General features: G+C 40.5%; 1 protein-coding gene across 1 annotated transcript; it reads right to left on the bottom strand.

Annotated features, from left to right (window-relative positions):
* Positions 1-1,196: 1,196 nt before the first annotated feature.
* ZBTB34 (zinc finger and BTB domain containing 34) lies at positions 1,197-18,233 on the bottom strand. The gene is made up of 2 exons (XM_030535666.1): positions 18,121-18,233; positions 1,197-6,045 (listed from the first exon to the last, which is right to left on the bottom strand). The coding sequence occupies exon 2, from the start codon at positions 6,021-6,023 to the stop codon at positions 4,524-4,526; it is 1,500 nt and encodes a 499-aa protein (XP_030391526.1). The 5' UTR covers positions 6,024-6,045; positions 18,121-18,233; the 3' UTR covers positions 1,197-4,523.
* Between the last annotated feature and the right edge of the window lie 6,088 nt (positions 18,234-24,321).

Here is a 24,321-nt window from a genome sequence, read left to right as displayed (position 1 = left end):
AGTTGTTACAGCATCAGCTTAGCTAGCTTCATTTACTTCATATGGTGATGAAGTGTGGAGTTGTGAGGTTACCAGTTTATATTGCAAGATAATGACACTGAGTTAAGTCATTCAAACTGCTCAAATATTTATCATAAAACAACTCTACAAATAATAGAAGTTATTTAAAAATACCATTTTCTGTTAAGGGAAATAAACACTATTAACACTGTGCAAGGAAGTAGTGAGTTCTACTTCTAATCAGATATCCAACCAAAGTCTTGCAATACAAGTCCAAAGGTTGAATTCATAGTATACCTAAATTGGGGAGATAGCAATTTATTTTATCTGCTGTAGCAGTAGCTGCCTATATAACTATAAGCAAGCCTGCTCAGTTATCGATGCTTCACATTCTCTGAATAAAAACAGGAACAAAATTGTCTCAGGCTCTCTCTGTTTAACATTTGTATATAAACTTGCATAATTAAGTGAATATTCATTATAGGGATGGGTGAATAATACATTGGGCTTATAATTATATTAAATATAATTATTCTGGCACTTGTTAAAAGATATGTAAGAAATGCACAATGGTTATACACTTTGAACATTTTGAATGACTTTACTGAACTTCTGATTCAGTCACTGAGTATTTGAAAATTACAATTCATGAACTAAACAGATTCATATAAAGAATTTACACAATTCCCAAATACTTTCAAATATAAAATTTAATAAATAACCCTGACCAGTCTAAAAGCACCATTCAAGGGTAAATTGCCCTTGGAAAATAGATTAGGTGTTGCATATTTGAGTCCCGTTCAGTGGTTTCATGTGAAACCCTTTCAGAAAATGACAATAAAAATAATCACAGTAAACTAAAATAAAAGATTCAAATAAGATGCTTTAAAATGGTAAAGCTCATTCAAGCTCAATCTTTTCCCAGCCCCTGTTTGTATTCCTACTATTCTTCCCATACTTCAACCTAAAGAAAAGTTATAACAGGCCTTACTGTCTTGGCTAGAAATAAACTGAAGGCTTCAGCATAAAACAATTCCTCATGCTTGGGAAGATTATAATATTAAAAAAAAAACAAACTATAAATTTAGGCCTACAGTATATTCTGCTGAACAGTGAACAGACAGTATCCTTTATGCTATTAAATGTCACAATAAAATGCAGAAGCATTCATGAGGCTCTGCTGACTACAAATGAACTGAGACACTAAGGTATTTACAAACCTATTTTCTAAATGTATTTACAACTTTAATAGAAATTATATGGAAGATAACTGATTAGGAAAACTAAAATAACTGTTTGAAACAAACCACAATCATTAGCAAAAGTATAAAATTCTTTGTTTTCACAGTTTATAATAATAGGCTAAACATCTAGAGGAAAGGACACTGTCACTGTTTTCACATTTGTCTACGTAATTCAAAAGATAGATCAAGAAGAGACTCAATTATGAACCAGCCTTATATGGTTTCATGATGTATTTTACTGCCAAATATTTCTTCACATCATTTATTTTTTTGACTTGTGCATTTATTGTAAATGAAATGTGTAAGTTCTGCACTCACTTAAAACCGTACAGAAATAGGTACTGTACAGTACTTTCAAAGTCTGCTTAAAATAACTACACAAGATACTTTGTCTTGGTGAATTTGTGAAATGAACTTCAAGTGGATAATGTTTTATGTTTCACGGTAATGTTAATCCTGGCAAACCATCATGTGACAAGGCACAATTTAATTGCTGCTGCCAGATCTGAAGTTCATTTTCTACTAGATTCACACACTTTATAAGTTTAAATGTAATATTCAAAGATGCTCTATGCTTGCCTACATGTATGCATCCTTTGAAGCACTGCTGGACCTTACAGTACTGTGTTATGGCTTGATTATTCTTAACACTGCTAGCAGTGGAAAGGGTAAATGTTATTCCAAAATGAATAGGAGCAAGTGGAACTTGCAAACTGTTGAATCATGATATTGTAGAAAAAGTGATTTCCTGCCCCTTAACAGTCCCATTACAATGTTTTGAACCTGAACCTGTACAATCAAAGTGATGTATATTTTTGTCAGAGACAATTTTGGATAAGTCACTCTTTGGTAAAATCAAACCAGTTTAATAAATGTATAGATACAAAGAACTATATTTAAATAATGCTTAGACTGTGACACACTGACAAAGGTCAAGAAATACAAAGTTAACAGCCCTTTCCCTACTCCCCTCAACTCACACTACTATGGAAATAAGCCAACCCAAAGGCACCACAATACAAGTTTAAGATAAAGGGTCAAGCTTAACTCTACATTTCTTGGTTTTTCTATGTGTCTCAAACTTAATTTTATCAAAACACAATTGTTTGCATTTACAAAAAAACATTTATGTAAGAAAAAAAGCATTTAACTGAAACACCAACACATGTTTAAATGGTAAACGTAGCGATCTAGCCTCTCCTTGATGCACACAACTGTTTCCATTAATGGAAACAGGAGTTCTTCTGTTGCTTCAGGGAGGAACAAATCCCTTATTTAGGCAGTTTTAGGAGGAAAAGGCAGATTATGTACCCAATTTAACTAAAACTGCTCCTACAGAGCAGCTGGGGTTTATAGTGTATGTCTGTATTTAGTAACATTAATCCTTATTGCGTAATGACACAATATTAAGAGATAGTGTATTTTAAAAGTTACTGCACAAACACACCTCGGACTTGTGGACTAAGGGCCTGAAAAATATTTTAAAATCCCACACAAAGTTATTTGAGTTATAGGAGCCCAAAAAGCATTACAAGCCAGCAAACTTACCTTTTTTGCTTTCCTGCAATCTAAAAATGAGCATTTTAAAAGTTTAATAGCATAATCATAAGAACATTAGCAATCATTGCGAAATTAATCTCAATAAAAAATATAGGCCCAAATGTACATAAAGCTTCATTCTTTTGTATTTTTTAAAACATGATTAACAGAACTGTACTTCCTTAATTCTGCCGATCAAGTAGAATTTTATACAGTAATGTTTGCCAGTCATGCTTTTGAAGTCTCTTTCAAACCTATCATCTCATTGAACAGATTTTGCTTTTGTTTCACTGTTACCATTAGGTTTCACATTTACTATACTATACTGACCTAAGTTGATAAAGGTAAAGATAGCACCACATAAGAACCAAATAACAAAAACACATTTGGTAATACAAAACAATTTAGAGTATTTTTAAAGTTTTTGTTATTAGTGGTCTCATTAACCACTGAAATAATGGGGAAGCCATAGTGACTCTGTAATACTCACATATATAACAACAGACATATTGCTTGCAATTTCCATATAGTATTTTTACAAAAAAGAAAAAAGAACAAATTCCAAGTGCTGAGAGGTCACTTGGAACTGTAAGTAGGAAGTTACTATGCACCTGAAACAGCTCTCTGGGAAAAGATAAAATACTGCTTGGAAGTACTGTAGCTTAAACTACAACATCCCTTTCCGACTAGTATTAGCTAACCATTTAGAACAATTAAGTTAGATTTAGTTACCTGGTATGTTTCTACAGTACGAAATGAAGGTAGATTCTGAAGTGAGTAAAAACACATTTAAAATCACAATGCTACTCTTGGGTTTCCTAGTATAACAATACAAGCTCTATAAAAAAGGTCAGCACCACAGGTTGTCCAGCCTGTACTCCAGACAACTAACAAAAACCCAAACAATTCAATAGTTTAATAATAATAGTTAATTAATAGATTCATGGCATTTGGTTTACCTATCTGCTATAAAGCAAGGATACTTAAACAAGGTTATTCACTTTGCTCACTTTTGGACACAAAGTAATATTTTAATAAAATGAATACCAAGTAACTTTCTTCTTAAAAAAAGAAAAAATATCCCAGAAAAGTCCTAAATCCTAGGTAGAGATGAGACTTAAGAGTAGAAAGCCTTGTACATTATATTAACTTTGACATACTCTTACATTCACTCCAACCAGAATAGGAAAAGTGAAAGTGTTTGTTATTTAGATAAGTTTGTTATATATATACACACATATATAAAATTGCAAGCTACCAAAAAATAGCTATTTCAAAAACTAAAGACGTTTCTTTGACACCTGGAGGGGACTCATGAGAAAACAATCTTTCCCCATAGTGCTGCATAACCCCCATTATTAGGAATGGAAGTTAGGAAGCACAATGACAGAAAATATACCCTCTTAGTGTATCCAGCAGGGCTGCTTGTCTTATTTTAATATCCTTCCCTGATGGAATTTGTGTCTTGCCAGATCAGCCAGTAAAGAACAATTTTAGCCTACTTCCACCTCTGGACACCCAGAATACTTTAAGCATCTTCAAGAGTGAAAAATACCCAGCTTCCTTTGAAACAATGGACAATCATATAGCCTCTTTCAGAAACTGTTTTGATCAGATTTCCAAAAGGTCAGGAAAATTAAAAGGCTGATATACCTGTACTGAAGACTATTAACGAAGCAACAAATTTAAAAATGCATTGATTAATGTGCTTTGTTAGGGTGGAACTTAGAACATAGTATTTTAATCAGGTGTGTTAGACATTGTGTGAATTTCCATACTAGAATCCATAGCTTCAGAGACTGAAGCGTCATTATCTATTTTCTGTTCAAGAAATGCTTCTGTTCTTTCTGGAGATTCTATCCTGTTTCTTACTTCTGCTACCCCAGGGTGATTTTTTCTTAAATGCTGATTTAGCGTCCCTTGGAAAGGAAAACATTTCCCACAGATCTCACAGCGGAAAGGTTTATCATCCGTGTGGCCACGAATATGATACTCAAGTTGGTCCTTGCGTGTGTATTTCTTCCCACAAAACTTGCACACAAAAGGGGTAATTCCCATGTGTAATCGCATGTGTCGATCAAGGCTCCCTTTCTGGTTGAAAGACTTTCCACAGTAAATACAAATTAACCTCTCATTGTATGGATACCAATGACCTCTCGCATTTCTTTCCCGTGGACTGCTTTCATATCCTGGGTTACTCACTGTGGTCTCACCATCAGCCCCTTGCATTAAGCCCTGAACATCACTATGTAAGTGACCAGAGGATACCCGTTTTTGGCGTGCACGACCTCCTCTGAAACAACTCAGCATGGACCTTGAAGGACTTGAATTGCTCAGGCTTCCAAAGGTTTCAGACATGCTAGTAGCCTGGGATGAGGCATGGGAAAATGAATAAACATGTTGTAATACAGATCCATAGGAGCCAACATTTACTGCAACCACTTGCTCTCCATCAACCATTTCAGTATGGTATCCATCATCACCAAGTGAGGAGCTATCAGAACAACTTGGCCGGTCAGATTTTTCCATTTTAACCTTCACCTCTGCAATCTGGCTCTCCCTTACTATCAGGTCCCCTTGCTCAGGATCACCTTCAATCTGAATTTCATATTCAGAGACACTTCCACTGCTTCCTCGATCTGAGTGCCCTTCTTCGTGCAGACGACTGCGTAAAATTTTCCCTGTAGTAGTTTCCATCCTTAGATCACTACCCGCAGTTGGTTGTGGCACCTGAGAGCAATAAGGAGGAGATATTTCGACAGGATTGGCAAAGTAGCTGCTATCTTTTACCCCATTATGGCTTTCTTGAGTTTCTTCGGCACCAACAGTGACAGAGTCAACATCACCAACACTGATCTTTGAATGGATACTCTCCAATATCTGTGTGCACTTGTCAATGACACACTGCATCTGTAGAAAGCTAGCTGCAGTTAGAAAACTAACAACATCCTTCAGCTGCAAGGACATCCTTCCAGTGTAACAAAATGAAAGTAACTGTTCAAAGACATTAGGGTTTTTAATAACGGATATTGATAAGCCACTCATGGTGCTTAATGCTGAATGATCACGGAAATATGGAGAACTGGCAGCTAGAACAGCTTTATGGGCTCTAAATGGCTGACCCTGAATATGCACAATTATGTCACATAGCTTCCCTTGCAGACGAAGCTCATTTAATTGGCTCAGAACAGTGTTGCTGTAGTCGGGAACATCAAACTGAATGAAACTGCTGCTGTCCATTTCTATTGATGTAGAACGTAATCTGTGAAAGAAAACAAAAAGATATATAACTCGGGATTTATATACATTGTACATTTCAAATATAAGTGCAAACACATGGTTAAAGTGTATCCTGTGTGTAATGACAAATTAATTCAAGTTAAAATAAAAAGTCTAAGGTACATCTAAGGCCAGGAGTATTTTTTACAAGCGGTTTGTCTCCTACTTACATCTTTGTCCATTGGCTCACTGGTTTGAGCACTGGCCTGCTAAACCTAGTGTTGTGAGTTCAATCCTTGAGGGGGGCCATTTAGGGAACAGGGTAAAAATCTGTCTGGGGATTGGTCCTGCTCTGAGCAAGGGATTGGACTAGATGACCTCCTGAGCTCCCTTCCAACCCTCATATTCTGTGATTCTACAATTCAGTGGCTCTCATATAACAGGACACAACAATGATTTTTCATGAGTGTCCACATCCAATCTAAAAGTAGCTTTATAACACAGGGACGCAATTTCACATTTCAATTGGGGTGGAAAGGGCAACTTCTAATGGGGGCCCTGGAAGCTCTCCAAATTTTTGAAAGATAAATGTCAAAATCCATACTCAGTCAGTCCCAATCACAGCTTCAGGGGGAGATAACTCATTCTATTCATCCTAGGAAAAACAGATTCTGAAGCACAAGTTGGCAACCCCCCAATCCACAGACTGGGCTAGGGGTGGAGACAGGGCAATTCGGCAGAGGATGAGCTGGTACCAGTCATGCTCTGTAAGCCAGGGGAAGGGGAGAGGGGAAAGAGAGGGTGTTCACTTGCTTATGGAGGAGATTGGGCTCCTCACAACCACGGTATTCCACGATAGCAAGTCCCGCCTATATTCCATCAGACACCCGACAATGAAGTCTCACCTACATCCACTGATGTTTTCTGCTCCTCACATGAGACAGAAGAGCCATGTCAAATCTCCTGTTTCATCGCTTCTCTAACAACCAACACTTCCAGCCCCCTTCACCAATCAATCACAACTGCCATCCCAGAGCACTGGTGCCAAGCAGTGGCAAGGGAGCTTGGCAATAGATGATGTTAGAACAGAGCTGCAGTCAGACAGGCAAGTCCCTGGGGCTATGCCAGGTAGGTTAGGGAATGGAGACTCCAGGTTGCCCACGGGGCTCTTCCCATGGAGAATTTCAGGGAGTGCAGACAGTGTCTGGGCCTGGAGCCTGAGCTGCTCACACAGGGTAAGAAGCATGGGTTGGGGTGGGGGGGGGGCTTACAATGACCACTCTGCCCTACCCAAACAGCATCTCTGTTATAACATCAGTATCTGGCAGGAATGGCAAAACAAGATTAAGGAACCTGATTAATATTGAGTTTCCAGCAGGAGTCATAACCTCTCAAGTGCGTGCTGGACCATGGAACTGGAGACCATTCAGACTCCCACCAGGTATTGTTGCAGCACCATGTGCTGCTTCTCGCCACTATGCCCACCCATGATTCAGTTGTCTAAAAGTAATTTTTCTGAAACACTTATTTCTTAAAGTGCAACACAGTCTTCTAGAGTTTGTTAATGAAAACCACAAGCTTACAAATTGTTTACTTCTTGTGATCAGAACTTACTATACAGAGGAATTTTTAGTACCCATCTCCAATACGTAGACATGCATTGTTAATATGTACTGACTAACATACAGCCGAAGAGATTCAGTGAGAATGTGTCTAAACATATTTAATAGAATAGAAGGTTATGTTATTGCAGTGTGCTCGTGAGGTAAGTCTTGTAGCATTATTTCCAGTGGTGATAGAAAATGAATCCTTAAAAAAAAAGAAAAAAGAAAAAAAAATCACTTAGAAGGGTGGTATACTGTTTTATAGACTCAAAGACTTTAAGGTCAGAAGGGACCATTATGATCTTCTAGTCTGACCTTCCGCACAATGCAGGCCACAGAATCTCACCCACTCACTCCTGTAACAAACCCCTATGTCTGAGCTACTGACGTCCTCAACTTGTGGTTTAAAGACTTCAAGGTGGAGAGAATCCTCCAACAAGTGACCTGTGCCCCACACTGCAGAGAAAGGTGAAACCCCCTCAGGGCCTTTGCCAATCTGCCCTGGAGGAAAATTCCTTCCTGACCCCAAATATGGCAATCAGCTAAACCCTGAGCATGTGGGCAAGACTAAACAGCCAGACACCCAGGAAAGAATTCTCTGTAGTAACTCAGATCCCACCCCATCTAACATCCCATCACAGGCCACCGGGCATATTTACCACTAATAGCCAAGATCAGTTAATTGCCAAAATTAGGCGCTACCATCATACCATCCCCTCCATAAACTTATCAAGCTCAGTCTTGAAGCCAGATATGTCTTTTGCCCCCACTACTCCCCTTGGAAGCCTGTTCCAGAACTTCACTCCTCTGATGGTTAGAAACCTTCATCTAATTTCAAGTCTAAACTTCCTGATGGCCAGTTTATATCCATTTGTTCTTGTGTCCACATTGGTACCGAGCTCAAATAATTCCTCTCCCTCCCTGGTATTTATCCCTCTGATATATTTATAGAGAGCAATCATATCTCTCCTCCGCCTTCTTTTGGTTAGGCTAAACAAGCCAAGCTCTTTGAGTGTCCTTTCATAAGGCAGGTTTTCCATTCCTTGGATCATCCTAGTAGCCCTTCTCTGTACCTGTTCCAGTTTGAATTCATCAACAAGGGAGACCAGAACTGCACACAATATTCCAGATGAGGTCTTACCAGCGCCTTGTATAATGGTAGAAACACCTCCTTGTCTCTACTGGAAATACCTCGCCTGATGCATCCCAAGACCATATCACATTGGCGGCTCATAGTCATCCTGTGATCAACCAATATTCCAAGGTCCTTCTCCTCCTCTGTTACTTCCAAGTGATGCGTCCCCAGTTTATAACAAAAATTCTTGTTATTAATCTCTAAATGCATGACCTTGCACTTTTCACTATCAAGAGAATCCAGGGGTCTACTATACATATAGGTTACTGCACTAGCTATTTCTTAATGGGTCCATAGACAATATATCTGATACAAAGGACACTAGCAGCATATACTTGACACTTTTCTTCCCCCATCTCCACTTTCCCAATATTTCAACTCCTCAAAAATTACTTACAAAATTTATACTGAAAATATTAAGGTCTGGAATTAGAATCGCAAAAGCAAGGAAATTCCAAATGAAGGTGACATTTCATTCTTAATATGCAATTCTTATTCTGGGCATCAGAGGTCTCCAGCCACCGCTAAACTCACATACCATGTGTGCCACAATACTCAATGCAAAAAAAAAAAAAAAAAAAGTGTTAAGGATCGACTTTCAACAATCTTTGAACTTCCTTCCTTTTGTAGTTTTCAGCCTGTCCCCTGTTACTATCTGCAGGTTATACATATGCATTTGAAATTATATTTTTCTTGCTTCCCTTTTTTAGCATCTCTTTTTCATATTTTGTCTAGAAATTTCAGATTTTATTGGGATATTAATTGTTCTCTTGTAGATCTTGAGTAGCAACAACAGTGCAAAGGAGCAACACTATCCAGAAAGTCAAAAAACTCCCCCAAAACATTCAACTTTTCAACATGTGTCTGGAAGTGTTGTTCGAAGAGGCTCCATAGGAAAAAAGTAAGTTTCAAGGTACAAAAACTAAACAGAAAGGCATTCTGTACAAATGCCTACTACATCTAAGAAAAACAAGTATGCTATCAAAATGTAGGAGAGAAGTCTGAAATATCCATTTTAAATCATTTAGAAAGCTATTTTAGGTATAGTCTTGTGCATTAATTATATATAAAATACAGTGCAAGGAGTATGTCAGGTCTTCACTAGAAAAGGTTTGCTGTTATTCCTGTGATGGCAAATTCTCCTAGTGCAGACTCACCTTATTCCAGGGCCCCGAAAAATATAAGCTATACCAGCAAAACCACTCTTTTGCCAGTAGATTGCCATCTACTCTAGGGCTTTTGACACTATACACCACTATCTGACATTGTTATACTGGCAAAATACTTGAGTGTAGTCCTGGCCATACTTCCACTCCCATGTAGTTCTAGGAACTAAAACAAAATATTCAGATTTTGAGGCCATAAGGGACCTCTGCCTGCATAACACAAACTGAACCACTTCACTAGTAATTTATACATCAAGACCATAATTCCTTGTTGAGCAGCAGCATGTCTTTTAAAAATATTCAGCCTTGATTTAAAGGCCTCAAGTGATGGAGAATCCACCATATACCAAGGTAAGTTGTTCCAATGGTTAATTACCCTCACTGAAAAGAAGTGCACTCTATTTTTAGTCTAAATTTGTCTATCTTGAGCTTCCAACCATTGGATTTTGATATGTCTTTTTTGTTAAAGAGCTATCTACCATCAAACATTTTCCTCCATGTAGGTACTTGCAGGCTGATCAAGTTATCAGTTAACCTCCTGAATAAGATTAACAGATGAAGCTTCTTAAGTCTTTCACTATAAGGCATGTTTTCCAAACTTTGAATAATTCTTCAATAGCTTTTCTGACACCTTTCAAAATGTAACATCGTTTTCGAAGCATGGACACCAGAACAGTGTTCCAGTAATATCTCACTTATGCTATAAACAGAGGTGATATCACTTCCTTACTCCTACTTGCTATTCCCATTTTTATACGTCCAAGGATCACATTTGCCCTCTTAGCTAATGCGTCACACTGCCTAACCTTATGGTTCTATAATGCCATCTACCAACATAGTATCTTGAGTGCACCAGAAGCATATGTTCCATTGGTTATCTATCATGACCCTACTTCTTAGGACAAGGTTAACATTACTTCAGATATGAGTAGTTTCTTAAAGTAACATACAAACAGCAAGGTCTATAAAAAAAATCTCATTTTTCAATAGTGAAATCAATAGAAGGTGATGTAATAAACTTGGTATTTAAGTTTCATACCTATGATGGAAACAGCAGGAAAGCATTGTGTAACTACTATATGGAGCCACACACTTGCCAAGCTCATATTTAATTTCTGCTTTTAAGTCTGCACCTGTTTAGTTTCATTCACTTGCTGATACATACCTGTCTGTTAAAACTGTTTGTGAATCATATAAGCTATAATCACATATTTAAATGTATGGAAGCCAAAAACCCTGCCATATATGATTTTTAAAGATCATCATTAATATAACCATAGACAAAAACATTAAAATAACATGTGTAAAAATAACTTTTCTAAGTATTTCTCTCTCAGTCCTAATCAAAATTTAGACTGAACTGTCATCAACTGTAACCTCATACTTTGTTTTGAAGGGAAAAAATGCTCCCGTAACACTGAGATTGATCAGAATCAGAATGCTGTAGCCAAAGTGCAGGAGAAAGCTGAAAGAAAACAGTATGCTGTAATGGATATTCATGAAGACCTCATCTTAACTTTAAAAGATTTGAGTGCTTACTCCACTAATTTGTTAGAATCTGAAAGAACTTTTTTATGCAATCTGACATCTTATACACCACTATTATCAAGTATGAGGACTTTTCAGTGTTTTTCATTTAGAAAGATGACACTCTGGGCACTATGATCAGTGCTGAAAGTTTCAGAGCCAGATCCTCAACTACAGCTGGACTAGAAAATTAGCTTAAAGCTCACCTTTGCGTTCCTACAGTCTTGCAGCTGCTATGGGCAGTCACCAGGTTAGAACTGCCCTACTTTTATGCAAGCTACTAAAAGGGAAAAGCAGTTGAAATTGAAGCCAGAAATTGGTGCAGTATAGGGCCCCCTACTAGGCCCCCTTTTCTTCAGCGACATCTCTTATGTCAGTCCTGGAGAGCAGGATTGTGTAGAAGCCTCTATGCCAGCTCTATTCCACTGAAGGATTCCCCACCTTGCACTGGGGTGTTCCTCCCAGGCCCTTATACACTGGCTTTATGGAGAGAATCTGCTAACAGTGTGACACAAAGGGTCTTTGCTATGTTAATGAATCTGGCCCTCAGTTTTGTAAGAACATAAAATAGCCATATCTAGCCCAGTATCCTGTCTAGCCCAGTGGCTCTTCTGCAACTAGTAAACAAATAGCATTTTATTAAGGATTGTGATCTTCCTGGAGAAAATAGCTTTTGCAGGCCAAAAATAACTTCAATTGTAGTATTTAACCAAAAGCACTTGTACTTCACTTTATATTAAGTAGACTACAAATATATAGTATTGCTCACTTTTCAGCCATTCCTAGGTTTAAGCTGCCATTTTCTTGGAAATCTTTTGTCTTTAGTCTTTCAAAAAGCACAAAAAACTGTAGTTTTTTTCTATTTAATTCAAATGAAATAAGAAGAACATACTGATTATATATATTTCAAAATCTATTTCACTAAATAAAGGGACTTTTCCAGACGATTCACACAATTAATAAATAAATATTCAGAATAAAGTCTTGGCCTTTTTGGACCCATGCACTTAAAACAAATTCTATAAGGGATAGCTGTATCTATATATAACCACAAACACACACCCCCATACATGCTTCTATGAAGTTCATATACAGCAGCTACACCCCAGACCAATACTATTCCTTCCTTGTAAACCACAGAAGAAAAAGATGACTGACTGGAAGAACACTTCTTCAGAACAACTTTTTAAGCTTACCGGAACAGATAAACTGCTACAAAATATTAATCTTAGTGTATTGATTATATTTTTCTAGCAGTCTGGCATAATATGAGAAGTTTTACTGTACATTGCACAAATGAGGACTAACATTTAAGAATTGCTGTGCATGAAGGCAAAAGAGTGCTGAGGTAATCAAACACCTGCTGAAATCATAGTGTCTGAATGACCAAGATCAAAAACAGGTAACCTGGCAGCAGATCATCTCTCTACTCAAAAGTTTCCTATTATGCTTCATATTTACCAATGTGGTCAAACTTTGTCAACTGGAACTTCCAAAGAAGATTTCAAGAGACAAGGCAATAAGAAGGCAGAGACATTTTTAAAAAATTGTACTGAGACCAACAAATAATGCCTCGATACCCTAGTTTAAATCACCATATACAAGGAGTTGCCAAACTTGGCTCATCACTTGTTCAGGGTAAGCGCCTGGTAGGACACGAGATGCTTTGTTTACCTGAGCATCCACAGATATGGCCACTTGAAGCTCCCAGTGTCCGCAGTTCGCCATTCCCAGCCAATGAGAGCCACAGAAAGTGTTTCAGTTGTTCATTGTATTATAAAATCTGTATCCTGGAAGCTAAAGCTGTGCAAGAGTCAATTTTTAAACTGATAATCTAAAGGGGGACAATTTAAAGGGGGACCACTTGTGGGACAATTATGGGCTTGTAAATATAGGGTAGTTTTTTTGTTTGTTTGTTTTTTAGACTTTGGCATCATTAGCAGAGAAAATAATTGATTCATTTTACTTCAGAGAGTGCCTGATATGGGATATTATTGGTACAGACACACCTTGTAACTGTTCCTCATTTCAAGGCAAAAAAAAAAATCATTCATTTTTGTCCCAGAGTTACTTTCATTCTGCACAAACCCAGTGCCCCATCACTTATTTTTTTTAAATTATTTACGTCAGAAATAAAGAATCATTAAACCAAAGTTAAATAAATAGTTAATGTACCCTAAAGGAATAAATCCCACAACAATTTCTGCATGAATTTATTTGCATCCTTCATTTTGAATCTCTCCTATTTGGGCCTTGGCAAGTTGCAAAGTACAGGTACAAAAACCAGAGTACACAAATATAGAATTCTGATCTCAGTACAAGTAATAATTTATTGTGAATCACTAAGAAAGTCAATGGGATCTGGAGTTAGCCCCTGGGTCCAGAACAATACCACAATGCTACTGAATGATGTTGCAATTTAGCTCAGTAACATTCTGCACTTTTTACTGTTGCACTAAAGCTTCATTTTGTTTATTTTTTCTCGATAGCACAGAAAGTAGTTTCTCTCTGTATCTTTCATATCTAAGGTAACATCAAAGCACTTTATATTGTACTGTGTTAGATACTGGCAAACCAAGAGCCACCCTGCACATAAAAACTCCTCACACTCCTTGGATGCATGAATGCCAGATACTGACAGGCGGAACACTGGTCATGACTCCAGGCTATTCCCAGAACTTTTTAAAGAGATACAGTACTTTTAACTGCTATCTCATCAGCCACACAAACAGGCAGAAATGGTCTTGGATTAATGTCATTCAAAAGGACTACATCTGTAATAATATGACAATACTGCACTGCCAACATTAAGAAGGAAACCAAGTCTCTCAAGACTGGAGGAATATAGAAGTTTGCAGTTTATTTCATAACAAATTTGATTAAGCATCCTTTCTTAACATAATTGGGGAAAAAATCCCACGTTCCAAAACCAAATACAGAAGTCAAAAGATGCCAAATATTTTCTTTCAATTGTTAAGAAAGGTGTACAGGTCACACAACATATACAGACTCCTTAAACTTCCCACGACACAAGGCACTGAGACAAAGAACTAAAAGTCCACTTGGCCGGGGTCAAAAGTTACATGTACATCAAAAACTATGAAAGTGTAACTGAGAGGGCAACTTGAAATAAAATTTGTGCGTGTTGTGGTTTTGAAAGTTCTCTCCTGGAATCACTAAATTAACATACTTTTGTTTAGGACAGATGGAACCTTAGCGTGTCTTGTAATTGTAAGGCTATTAAAAATAACTGGACAACAATTTAAATCATGCCCCTCCTCTATTCCCCAAAAAAACTCCAAATCCCAACTCCAGAGAAAAAGGAGTTGACAGAATACCAGGCATAGGAAATGCTGCAGTATCCAGTCCCTCCATTTTTGTGCGCAGGCAGGGTATTGAAGATTACAAATTTCAGGGAGAAAAATTCTTGTTAATTTTAATCTTCTGCCCAATAGGAACTAAAAAGGGAAATAGTAGAGGAGGACACACAATGTGAACGTGTCCTCACCACACACATTCAGAACAGATCCAACACTTTAGTGGTAAGCCTTCTATCAGAGGAGCTATAAAAATTACATATTAATGCTAGCCAAAAATCAAGAATTCCATTTTGCAAAACAGATTTAGCTTTTATATGGTTTCCATTCCATATTGGGATGAAACCAAGACCTTTTAAAAATTTTCATGATAAAACATGAGACTCGCCCCCTAATAGCCAGCGAGACGCTTGGCACACAGAGGCATGTCCCTGGGTCAATGTTCTCTTCACTGTTACAACCTTTTAGTATACGGATTTGAACCTAGGTGTCTCACATCCCAGACATGTGTCCTCCCCACAGAGTTATAGCCATTTTTGGACTCTCTCTCGCTCTCTCACATTGGAGCTGTTCTAATTTGCATAAATTAACTATTTATTAGGTCCAACAGAGTGTGACTATAATCCAGTGATTAGGTTCAAGTCTCTGTTCCAAATCATCAAGCACAGCAGGGACATGAACCTGGTTCTCCCGCATCCTAGGTGAGTGCCCTAATCACTGGGTTACTGGCTATTTTAGGTAGGTGACCAGATGTCCCAATTTTATAGAGACAGTCCCGATTTTGGTGTTGTTTTTTTTCTTATATAGGTACCTATTACACCCCACCCTCTATCTCGATTTTTTACACGTGCTATTTGGCCACCCTAATTTTAGGGCAGTTCCCTCTTACACCAGAAATTCTATGCTGGACTTAAGAAACCGTCCCAATGAAAGTTTTAGCAAAACCAGTAAATTCCATGAAAAGTTCTAGTTTCACAAATCAGCATTTTCCAGCAAAGTTTTTGAAAAATTGAGTTTTGCTGAAAAAAATTCCCATCAGTGCTAGTAATTTGAGCAGTTGGTTAAAAACGTTTGCCCCGTCAACCTTTAATAGTGTAATTTTAAAGACGAGCGCTTTTAGTTATTAAAGTAGTAAATTATTAGATTACAAACATACTATATCTTGCAATGCACCAAGAACAGTGTGGCATCTAGACATAGCAATTGGGACACCAGAAATACACACAAATTTAAGACTTCTTCTTTGAGCAATATTACAACACAGAAAATACTTCTGAAACAAACATGAGGACTGCTTTCCCCCTTATTGCCGCTATGTGCATTGCTGGCTCATATAAAAATGATTGTAGTGAAAATAAACCGGTAACGATTCGAAGACTAGGAGACAAACTTTTCATGACCAATTCAAGTTTCAGATAGTCCAATTTTTGCTCAAAAAGTCAGTTTACATGTAAATCCATATATATGTACACACCTAATTCCAATAACAGCAATAATATCAGTGAAAGGCTGGAAGTACTGTAACTAAGAACTGGACACAAAGTTTAGGTGCCAGACAAGTACAACATATGCATCGGAACCACAAGATTTGAAATCAGCAAGATATTTAACAAGTAATCATCTGTGTAGTCTTCATTTTGAGCACATATCTGAGCACTTATGCAGACACCAACATTTCCATTTTCATCATTTATAGTCAAGTATTCAATGGTTCCTAAATCACAATTATAGCAACCTTTGTTCCAAATCTGAGAAACCAGATGTTTCAACAAGCCACTGGCAACATGGACAATTTTGTTAGCACCATCTGTTTTGAAAAATACATACCCTTTACTTTGTCACTGCTAAACTGTAAAATAAATTATGTTTAATATTTGATATTACTATAGATGAAGAATATGTAATTAATGTTAGTGACATGTTTGGCTGGTTTTCTAATTTCTAATAACTTTTTACATTTTATATAACTACACAACATCAGTCATTTTCTTGCTCTAATAGCATTTTAAAGCAATGAAAATTAATGAAGTTAGCCATCTATTTAGGAATTTATAACAAAATTATCACTACAGTACATTAAAAGAACATGACATCCACCTGTACTTTCCATGTCAGTACTTTCCATCTCTCCCTTGTTACATCGCTTTCTTCTAATTAGATTTTTTTAATTGTTATTATTCAACAGTCTCCATAAGACTTTTAGGCTGGCCATTCTACTGCTGTCACTAAGGGGAAAAAGGGATGGCAAAGTGTGGACTCTTTCTGATCTCAGGCAGCTGCCCAACTCCTGACGCTTTCACCCATAACCATGTCAGCCACAATGTCTCTCTACTCTGCAATGTGTTGTACTGTAGCTATTTCTAACTAAGTAGTTCTGGCCTCCTTTCCTCACCTTTAAAATCCAGTAGTTTTGACTTTATTACAGATTGCTCTCCAATTTCAGAGGGAGGAGGGAGAAAGGGGGCTTTAAAAATAAATCCAAACTCAGCAAGCTTATTTTTCTCTATGTTCCTGCAATAAACTAATGCATGCATAACAGAAGGTTTTAAAAACTACTTTAGACATTTTTTCCCCAAAGGGAAAAACAAAGGTCTATCTAAAGTAAAAATTAACTATAGTTTTAAACTCTTCAGAAGAAATGTTTAGTCTGTGTGTCTGTCTACCCTTAAGCATAAGAAGTTCTATACCAGGCAGTATAAAAAATTCTCATTGTAGTCGGAGGGCACTATATGAAAATATTAGCTTTACAGAAATCTTCAGTATTTATAATTCACCACTTCCCAATTTTCAGGCCAAAATGAAACTAAATCATAAATTTAAATTATATGGTGGAATATTCTGAGCAGGCTCATTCAAGGGGAGCGCTGTGTATTCAGGACACGAGCACTCTCCACGGGAAGCTGGGAGGTCAGGTTCTACCGGAGCACAACTCACTGGGCAGTTACTAACGGAGTGCTCACTGAACTGCCTGTGCCCGGGAGTTTCCATACTGCATTTCTGGAAAAGCAGAATCCCCTCCCCGCAAGCAGGACCAGTGCCAAGGCAGGTGAAGAGGAACTGGGCAAAGCAGCCAGCGAGCCCACCCAAGGACCGGGACCGGGAAGCCAGAGCCTGCAATGCTGCCCATCCGCCCCGTCCGAAGCAGCCCTGGGCGGCGGGCCGCAGGCGAGGGAGCAATGCCCTGTGAGGGGCTGCAGGAGAACACGCAGCGCCCATCCTCCCTGCGCCCCGGGGAGGAGCTGCACAGGGACCCCGGCCCGCCTGGGGAGGCCTGGGCTCCCGCCGCGGGGGCTACTGCTCCGGAGGCAGAGGGAACGCGGCCTGCCACAACGCCCTCGGGCCCCGCGCCCGCTGCGAGCGGCTCCTCACCTGGGAGTGTCGGGGTCTCTCACATGGCGGGTGCCCAGCCCGGCCCGGCCCGCTCCCTCTCACGGCCGCTTCCCGCCCGCTCCCACAGCTAATTGCACCGGAAGTGGTTCCCGAGCAGCCCTTCCGGGTCACCCGCAGACCGAAGTGGGTGAGGGCCTGGTGGCTCGGCTGTCCGAAGGGCGGGGCCGGGGCCGGCCAGCCCGCCCGCCGGCAGCTGCACCGGGATGTCCGGATAAAATCACTGGCCTTATAGCCGCGCTGCAGGCCGCGAGCGCAGGGCTCTGGTCCCTGCCGAGGGTCTTGTTTCGGTAGCACAGACTCTCGTCCCTCAGGAGATGCTTAACGCAGCCCGTGGGCTGGGGCGAACCTAAAGAAATCGAACTATTCCATGCACCGCTGTTAATTTCAGAACGTGGCGGCGGTTCCTGCATATGTCCACGGGGTGTTGCACGTGCTGCAGGAAGGAGGACTTCAGCAGTGTTCCTACTTCATGGGACGCCTGGTAGCCAGAGCAGAAGACTGCAGTGCGTGTACAAAAGTTCCCTTAAGTAGGCCTGGTCTACACTACAAGTTTATTTCGAATTTAGCAGTGTTAAACTGAATTAACGCTGTCCACACAACAAAGCCCTTTATTTCAATATAAGGGCTCTTAATACCGATATCTGTACTCTTCCCTGACGAGGGGAGTAGCACTGAAATCAGTATTGCCATTTCAGATTGGGGTTACTGTGGCTGCAATTCGATGGTATCGGCCTCCGGGAGCTATACCACAGTGCACCATTGTGACCGCTCTGGACAGCAATCTGAACTCGGATGCACTGGCCAGATGTACAGGAAAAGCCCCGGGAACTTTTGAATTTCATTTCCTGTTTTCCCAGCATGGAGTGCTGGTCAGCACAGGTAACCATGCAGTTCCAGAATCAAAAAAGAGCTCCAGCATGGCCCATACGGGAGATACTGAATCTGATATCTGTATGGGGAGATGAATCTCTTCTATCAGAACTCCATTCCAATAGAGGAAATGCCACAACATTTGAAAAAATCTCCAAGGCTATGATGGATGGAGGCCACAACAGGGACTCAACACAGTGTTGTGTGAAACTTAAGAAGCTGAGACAAGCGTCCCAGAAAGCCAAAGAATGAAATGGACACTCCATAAATATATGATGCCTGTTAGTGATTAGCACATGACTAGTCTTTCCTTTTGCCCACCACCACAGTTCTCTAGTAGCATCAACATTTCTCTCCAAAACATCATTGAGCTGCAGTGCATGAGGCTTTATGTAGACTCAGTGTTAATGATCCATAATTATATGAACGAACTGATCTCTGGCAAAGTGTACTTCTGCAGCTCACTGAGTCTTATTACTTTACATTTGCTGCTCTCAGATAAGTCTGTGCAAGCATAGGATAACCTATACTCAGCAAATCACAGGATCTCACTTTAAAAATGAGAGAAAAGAGACATTTTTTAATTTCTAACGGATATTTTAACAAGTTGTAGCAAATGCCACAACATTGTCTTGTCTCATTCTGTCATTGGTTGATTGGATTGAAAAAATTATGCATCTGTCTTTAAACTACAATGACTTACTGGCAGGGTGTGAGTGTGTGTTGCTGTCTCTGGCATCTGGCATAATGAGTTAACTCGGGTCAGCAACCTTTCAGAAGTGGGTGCCGAGTCTTCATTTATTCACTCTAATTTAAGGTTTAGCGTGCCAGCAATACATTTTAATGTTTTTAGAAGGTGTCTTTCTATAAGTCGATGTAAGCAGAGTCAGGATAAGCTCTACCCTGACATCTAGTGGAAAGAATTTCAGAGAGTGTATTTGCATAGGCACGCCTACCCCATCCCAGGCTGCCGATCTGTGGGACTTTGTGACAAATGACTCAACCTCAGTTGGGTGGTACTTGCTAGACAAGGGACATGGGTTCCAAAACCCAGTGAATTGAGAGAGGCTGGGGACAGGTATCTGTGGCTGGTGGTGCAGTCTCCTTGTGGAGCCAGAAGCACTAGTTCCACCCCCTCCTCTCTCCACTGTGGAATGTCAGAGTTGATTTTTTATTCCCTTAAGAATCCAGATACAGGTTACTGAGCTGAACTCACTTTTGGCTAATGGTGCACTAGCAGTTTGCAGGGACAACTGGAGCAGCTCACGGGACAGCTAGTGGAGCAGAGCAGCTGGTGGAGCGGAGCAGTTTGTGAGGACGGCTGGAGGAGCAGAGTGGAGCGGCTGGTAAAGCGGAGCAGTTCGTGGAGAAGGTGGGAGCAGAACCCATGGAGAGGCAGGGCAGTTAGCCCCAGACCACGTAAGGTGCCCCTTTCTACCCAGGATCGGGGGAGGGACCTCTGCAGATAGATTCTCGAACTTTGGGGCTGCACTGACCCTGGACAGAGACTTTTGGATTGTGGGACTTTTGGGACTGTGGGTGACTTGGGGGGGTTGCTGGACTCAAGAGTCCAGGAAAGAGGACACAGCCCAATTTCCTGGGGCGGGTCTTTGCTCACGGTTTGGTCTATGAACTCTAGTTGAGGTGTTTTCCCAATTTAGTGTTTGTTGTTTATCTTATGTATTAAACCTTTTCTGCTACACCGAGACTCTGTGCTTGCGAGAGGGGAAGCCTCTTTGAGGCGCCTAGGGGTGTGTGTAAGATTTTCCCAGGTCACTGGGTGGGGGCTCGAGCTGGTTTGGCATTGGGTTATTGAAACAGAACCCCTGGACACTGAACCCAGCCCTTGTTGCTGCCAACTCAGAGGGGCAGAAGGGTTACATCTATAATATATAACTAAACTATTGTTGTATGTAAAGTAAAGAAGGTTTTTAAAATGTTTAAGAAGCTTCATTTAAAATTAAATTAAAATGCAGAGCCCCCCAGACCGGTGGCAAGGACGTGGGCAGTGTGAGTGCCGCTGAAAATCAGCTCATGTGCCGCCTTTGGCACTTGTGCCGTAGGTTGTACCATAGGTTGCCTGAGTTAACTCATGGCTGTGTCTTGAATGGACTTTATTAAAATTCTTCAGTAAAAAATTGTATTTAAGGCAGACTTTTGCATTGCTCTCCCTCCAGCCCCCACTTGATTGCCAGCTCCTCTATATCTTTTTGGCAATGATAGAAAAGTTGAGGAAAAATCTTTTCTCTTGTGGAATTAATTCTATATAACTACCTTTTAAGAATGTCTGTCTGCTTTGTAGTCTGCGTAAGAAGGATCCAACTCCTCATTATTGCAGTTCATTTTTATGGTTGTAAATATGTATGGTCCAACCATAAATCTTGAGATTTTGGAGGCAGTTGAAAACTTCTTTCTGTAGCCTGAGTCTCAGACTAAAAGCATATGGTGAGTTAAGTATGTTCCCATCTCTCTTTTCCAGTCCTATGGCTTTCTGGATAGTGAAATTAAAAACAAGGGTTTGTCCTCTTGAGATTTTTTTTTTTTAATTGGAGATATACCTATCTCCTAGAACTGGAAGGGACCTTGAAGGGTCATTGAGTTCAGCCCGCTGCTTTTTCACTAGCAGGACCAAGTACTGATTTTTGCCTCCGATCCCTAAGTGGCCCCCTCAAGGATTGAACTCACAACCTTGTGTTTAAGCAGGCTAATGCTCAAACCACTGAGCTATCTTCTCTCATTGCTGGTGTTTTTGTCCTTTCTCCTATGGGGGTTATCTTGGTTTTCAGTTTTACAGCTTGTGTAGCTTATGGCCCATTTTACAGCTAGGAATGGTATATAAAAATAGACCAAAAGTATATTCATTTTACTTAATTTTGTATCTCTTCAGTGTGATCCAAGGCCCATAAAAGGCTGAACCGCCACTGGCTGTAATGTATAGACATAATGGTATGTGCTAAGGATGGTGTCGAATATTAATATTCTGTTTTTCCACAGATATTAAGGTCAGAATGACCTTAATGAGCATCTATGCTGACCTGCATAATGCTGGTCATAGAATTTCATCCAGTGATCCCTGAATCTAACTCAATTACTTGGTTGAGGTTGCAGTAGGACATACCTATTACAAAGATATCCAACCCTGACAAAAGATGTCTAGTTTGTTAGCATTGTTCAGTTTGTGTTATAACGTTAATATTACTTAAGGGGTTTGTATGTGTGTAAGGAGGCACCCTGGCTCCCCGCCGCGCCTGAGAAGGAAGAGCCAGAGCAGTTGCCTTAGTGGGCGGAGTCAGCACTGCCTGTCCCCGCCCCCCCCGGAAGTCAAGGGGCGGGACAGGAAGTATAAAAGCCTGGCCCCAGGGCTTAGTTGGAGGCAGGCTGCCGGAGAGGACAGATGCTGGTGCCTGGGCTCCCGCCGGGCCCAGCCTGCCCCACGCCCACTATCCAGAGGAGCGTGGGCCGGACCTGCCCCACGCCCACTATCCAGAGGAGCGTGGGCCGGACCTGCCCCGCGCCCAATATCCAGAGGAGTGCTGGCTGGACTTGCCTCAGACCCGGTACCTGGAGGAACGTCGGCCTGTCCTGCTGTGTGCCCGATACCCTGAGGAGTGGCCTGAGCTTCCCCACAACCGGTACCTGGAGGAGCCCATGGTCTGGGACCCCCCAGACGATGCTGGCAAGGACCAGGTACCCAAAGAGGGGGAGGTTGGAAGTGGTCCGGGGATAGCCGACCCTGTTTTGGCTCCTGAAGAGCCCGAACCCATGTCAGTGTGTTGCGGCCAGGATCCCCACTGACCGCAGCGGGTCTTGACCGCTGCTAGGGCCACGGGCTGGAATGCAGTGGAGTGGGAGGGCCTGTGTTCCCCCTGCCACCTGTAACCGGGTGGCAGACTCCCCCTCTTCCCGCCTATTGCCGCTGCTGTGCCCTGATCCAGAGGGCCAGAGCTAACTAAACTTGTGTTTGGTGCCCCTTTGACTTTGCCACTGCGCTGCCCTGATCCAAAGGGCCAGGGCTAACTAGAACTCTTACTGCCTCGTCCTGCCCAAGGGCTGGGGCTTATTTACGTTGAGAGCCCCGACCCCAGCTAGAGGGCTCGGGCTCTACCTTGTTTGCAGACCCTGTACCCCCCTCAGCACCTGCAGAGGGGCTAAGCCTACCTGGACTGCGGCATGCTAGGAGGCGCCCTGGCTCCCCGCCGCGCCTAAGAGGGACGAGCCCTGACACGACCGGCTTACAGTGTGTGAGAGTGTTTATTGAAGTAAACACTTATAACTGAAATTCACTGTGTATTGAGTCCAGTGTTATTAAATGATCTACCCAGGGTTCCAGCATTAGAGTCTTATAATCATAAACCTTAGCTGACTTTGATTTCTCTGGGGACAACCTGTTAGAAAGATCAGATCTCATTACAGCTAACGCTGTACTTACCCTCAGAATTGCTTAGTGCTATTTACAGTGTGGTCTCTGTATAATCTTTCTGAAAGTTGCAATACAAGATTATTTTTCGTTTCAGAACTGGTGCAATAAAGTTGTGTTCCATGCAGTATCAGAAATTCCACAGTTTTAAAAGCTATGAACTATAGAGATAATTTTCTGATCTAAACCATGTCATAGGTACCAAAATAATTCTCAGTGCATTGATAGCTGAACTTGTTGTCATGGAGTCCATAGCTACTTCACGCTGCTTAGATTTAGCAGGCACAAAGAACAGGAAAATTCATATTTAAAAACATAGCAGCTAAATCAATTCAAACTGAGGTCAGGAAAGGCCAGCTACAGAAACATCTGGACTTACAGGATTCTCATGGTGATTTTCATGATGTGGCTGAGAACTTCTTACTATTTGATCAGTATCTACATCCAGATTTGCTCAACAAACATCCATATAGGAAAGGGGCTTTCCAGTTCCTCAGTTTTAGGATGGTTTTTATTTAGATAAATGAACTTCAGAGCTTAGTAGTAATTCGAATAGATCCTAGATGATTGGAAATGAGGGAATAAGTGGCAGCCAGGTTAAAGCTATTCAGTTTTTAAAGCTCCTTGTTGTGGAAATATCAAAACAGCATCCCCTTTTTAGGTCCTGGGGAATCTGTCTCCTTTCATACAGGACTAAATCTTGATCTTAATACCATCAGTGGAAGTTTTGCCATGTACTCACATTAACTTCAATAGTTTATGTGGGGAAGCCCACCAAAGCAAAGCAGCAATGGAGATTTCTATTGGCAGTACTGGACCCTATCAATTTATATGGAGCAGCATGAAATAGTTTCTAAATAAACTTCTTACGCTTTGTATCAATTTTTAGAGCC

This window comes from Gopherus evgoodei, chromosome 16, assembly GCF_007399415.2.
Source record: "Gopherus evgoodei ecotype Sinaloan lineage chromosome 16, rGopEvg1_v1.p, whole genome shotgun sequence".
In the NCBI taxonomy this organism is placed as follows: domain Eukaryota; kingdom Metazoa; phylum Chordata; order Testudines; family Testudinidae; genus Gopherus; species Gopherus evgoodei.
This window is presented reverse-complemented; position numbering and strand designations above follow the sequence as displayed.

What these genes read in the sequence shown, in the direction of transcription:
- ZBTB34 (XM_030535666.1), bottom strand. Translation starts at nt 6,023, where the DNA reads ATGGACAGCAGCAGTTTCATTCAGTTTGATGTTCCCGACTACAGCAAC.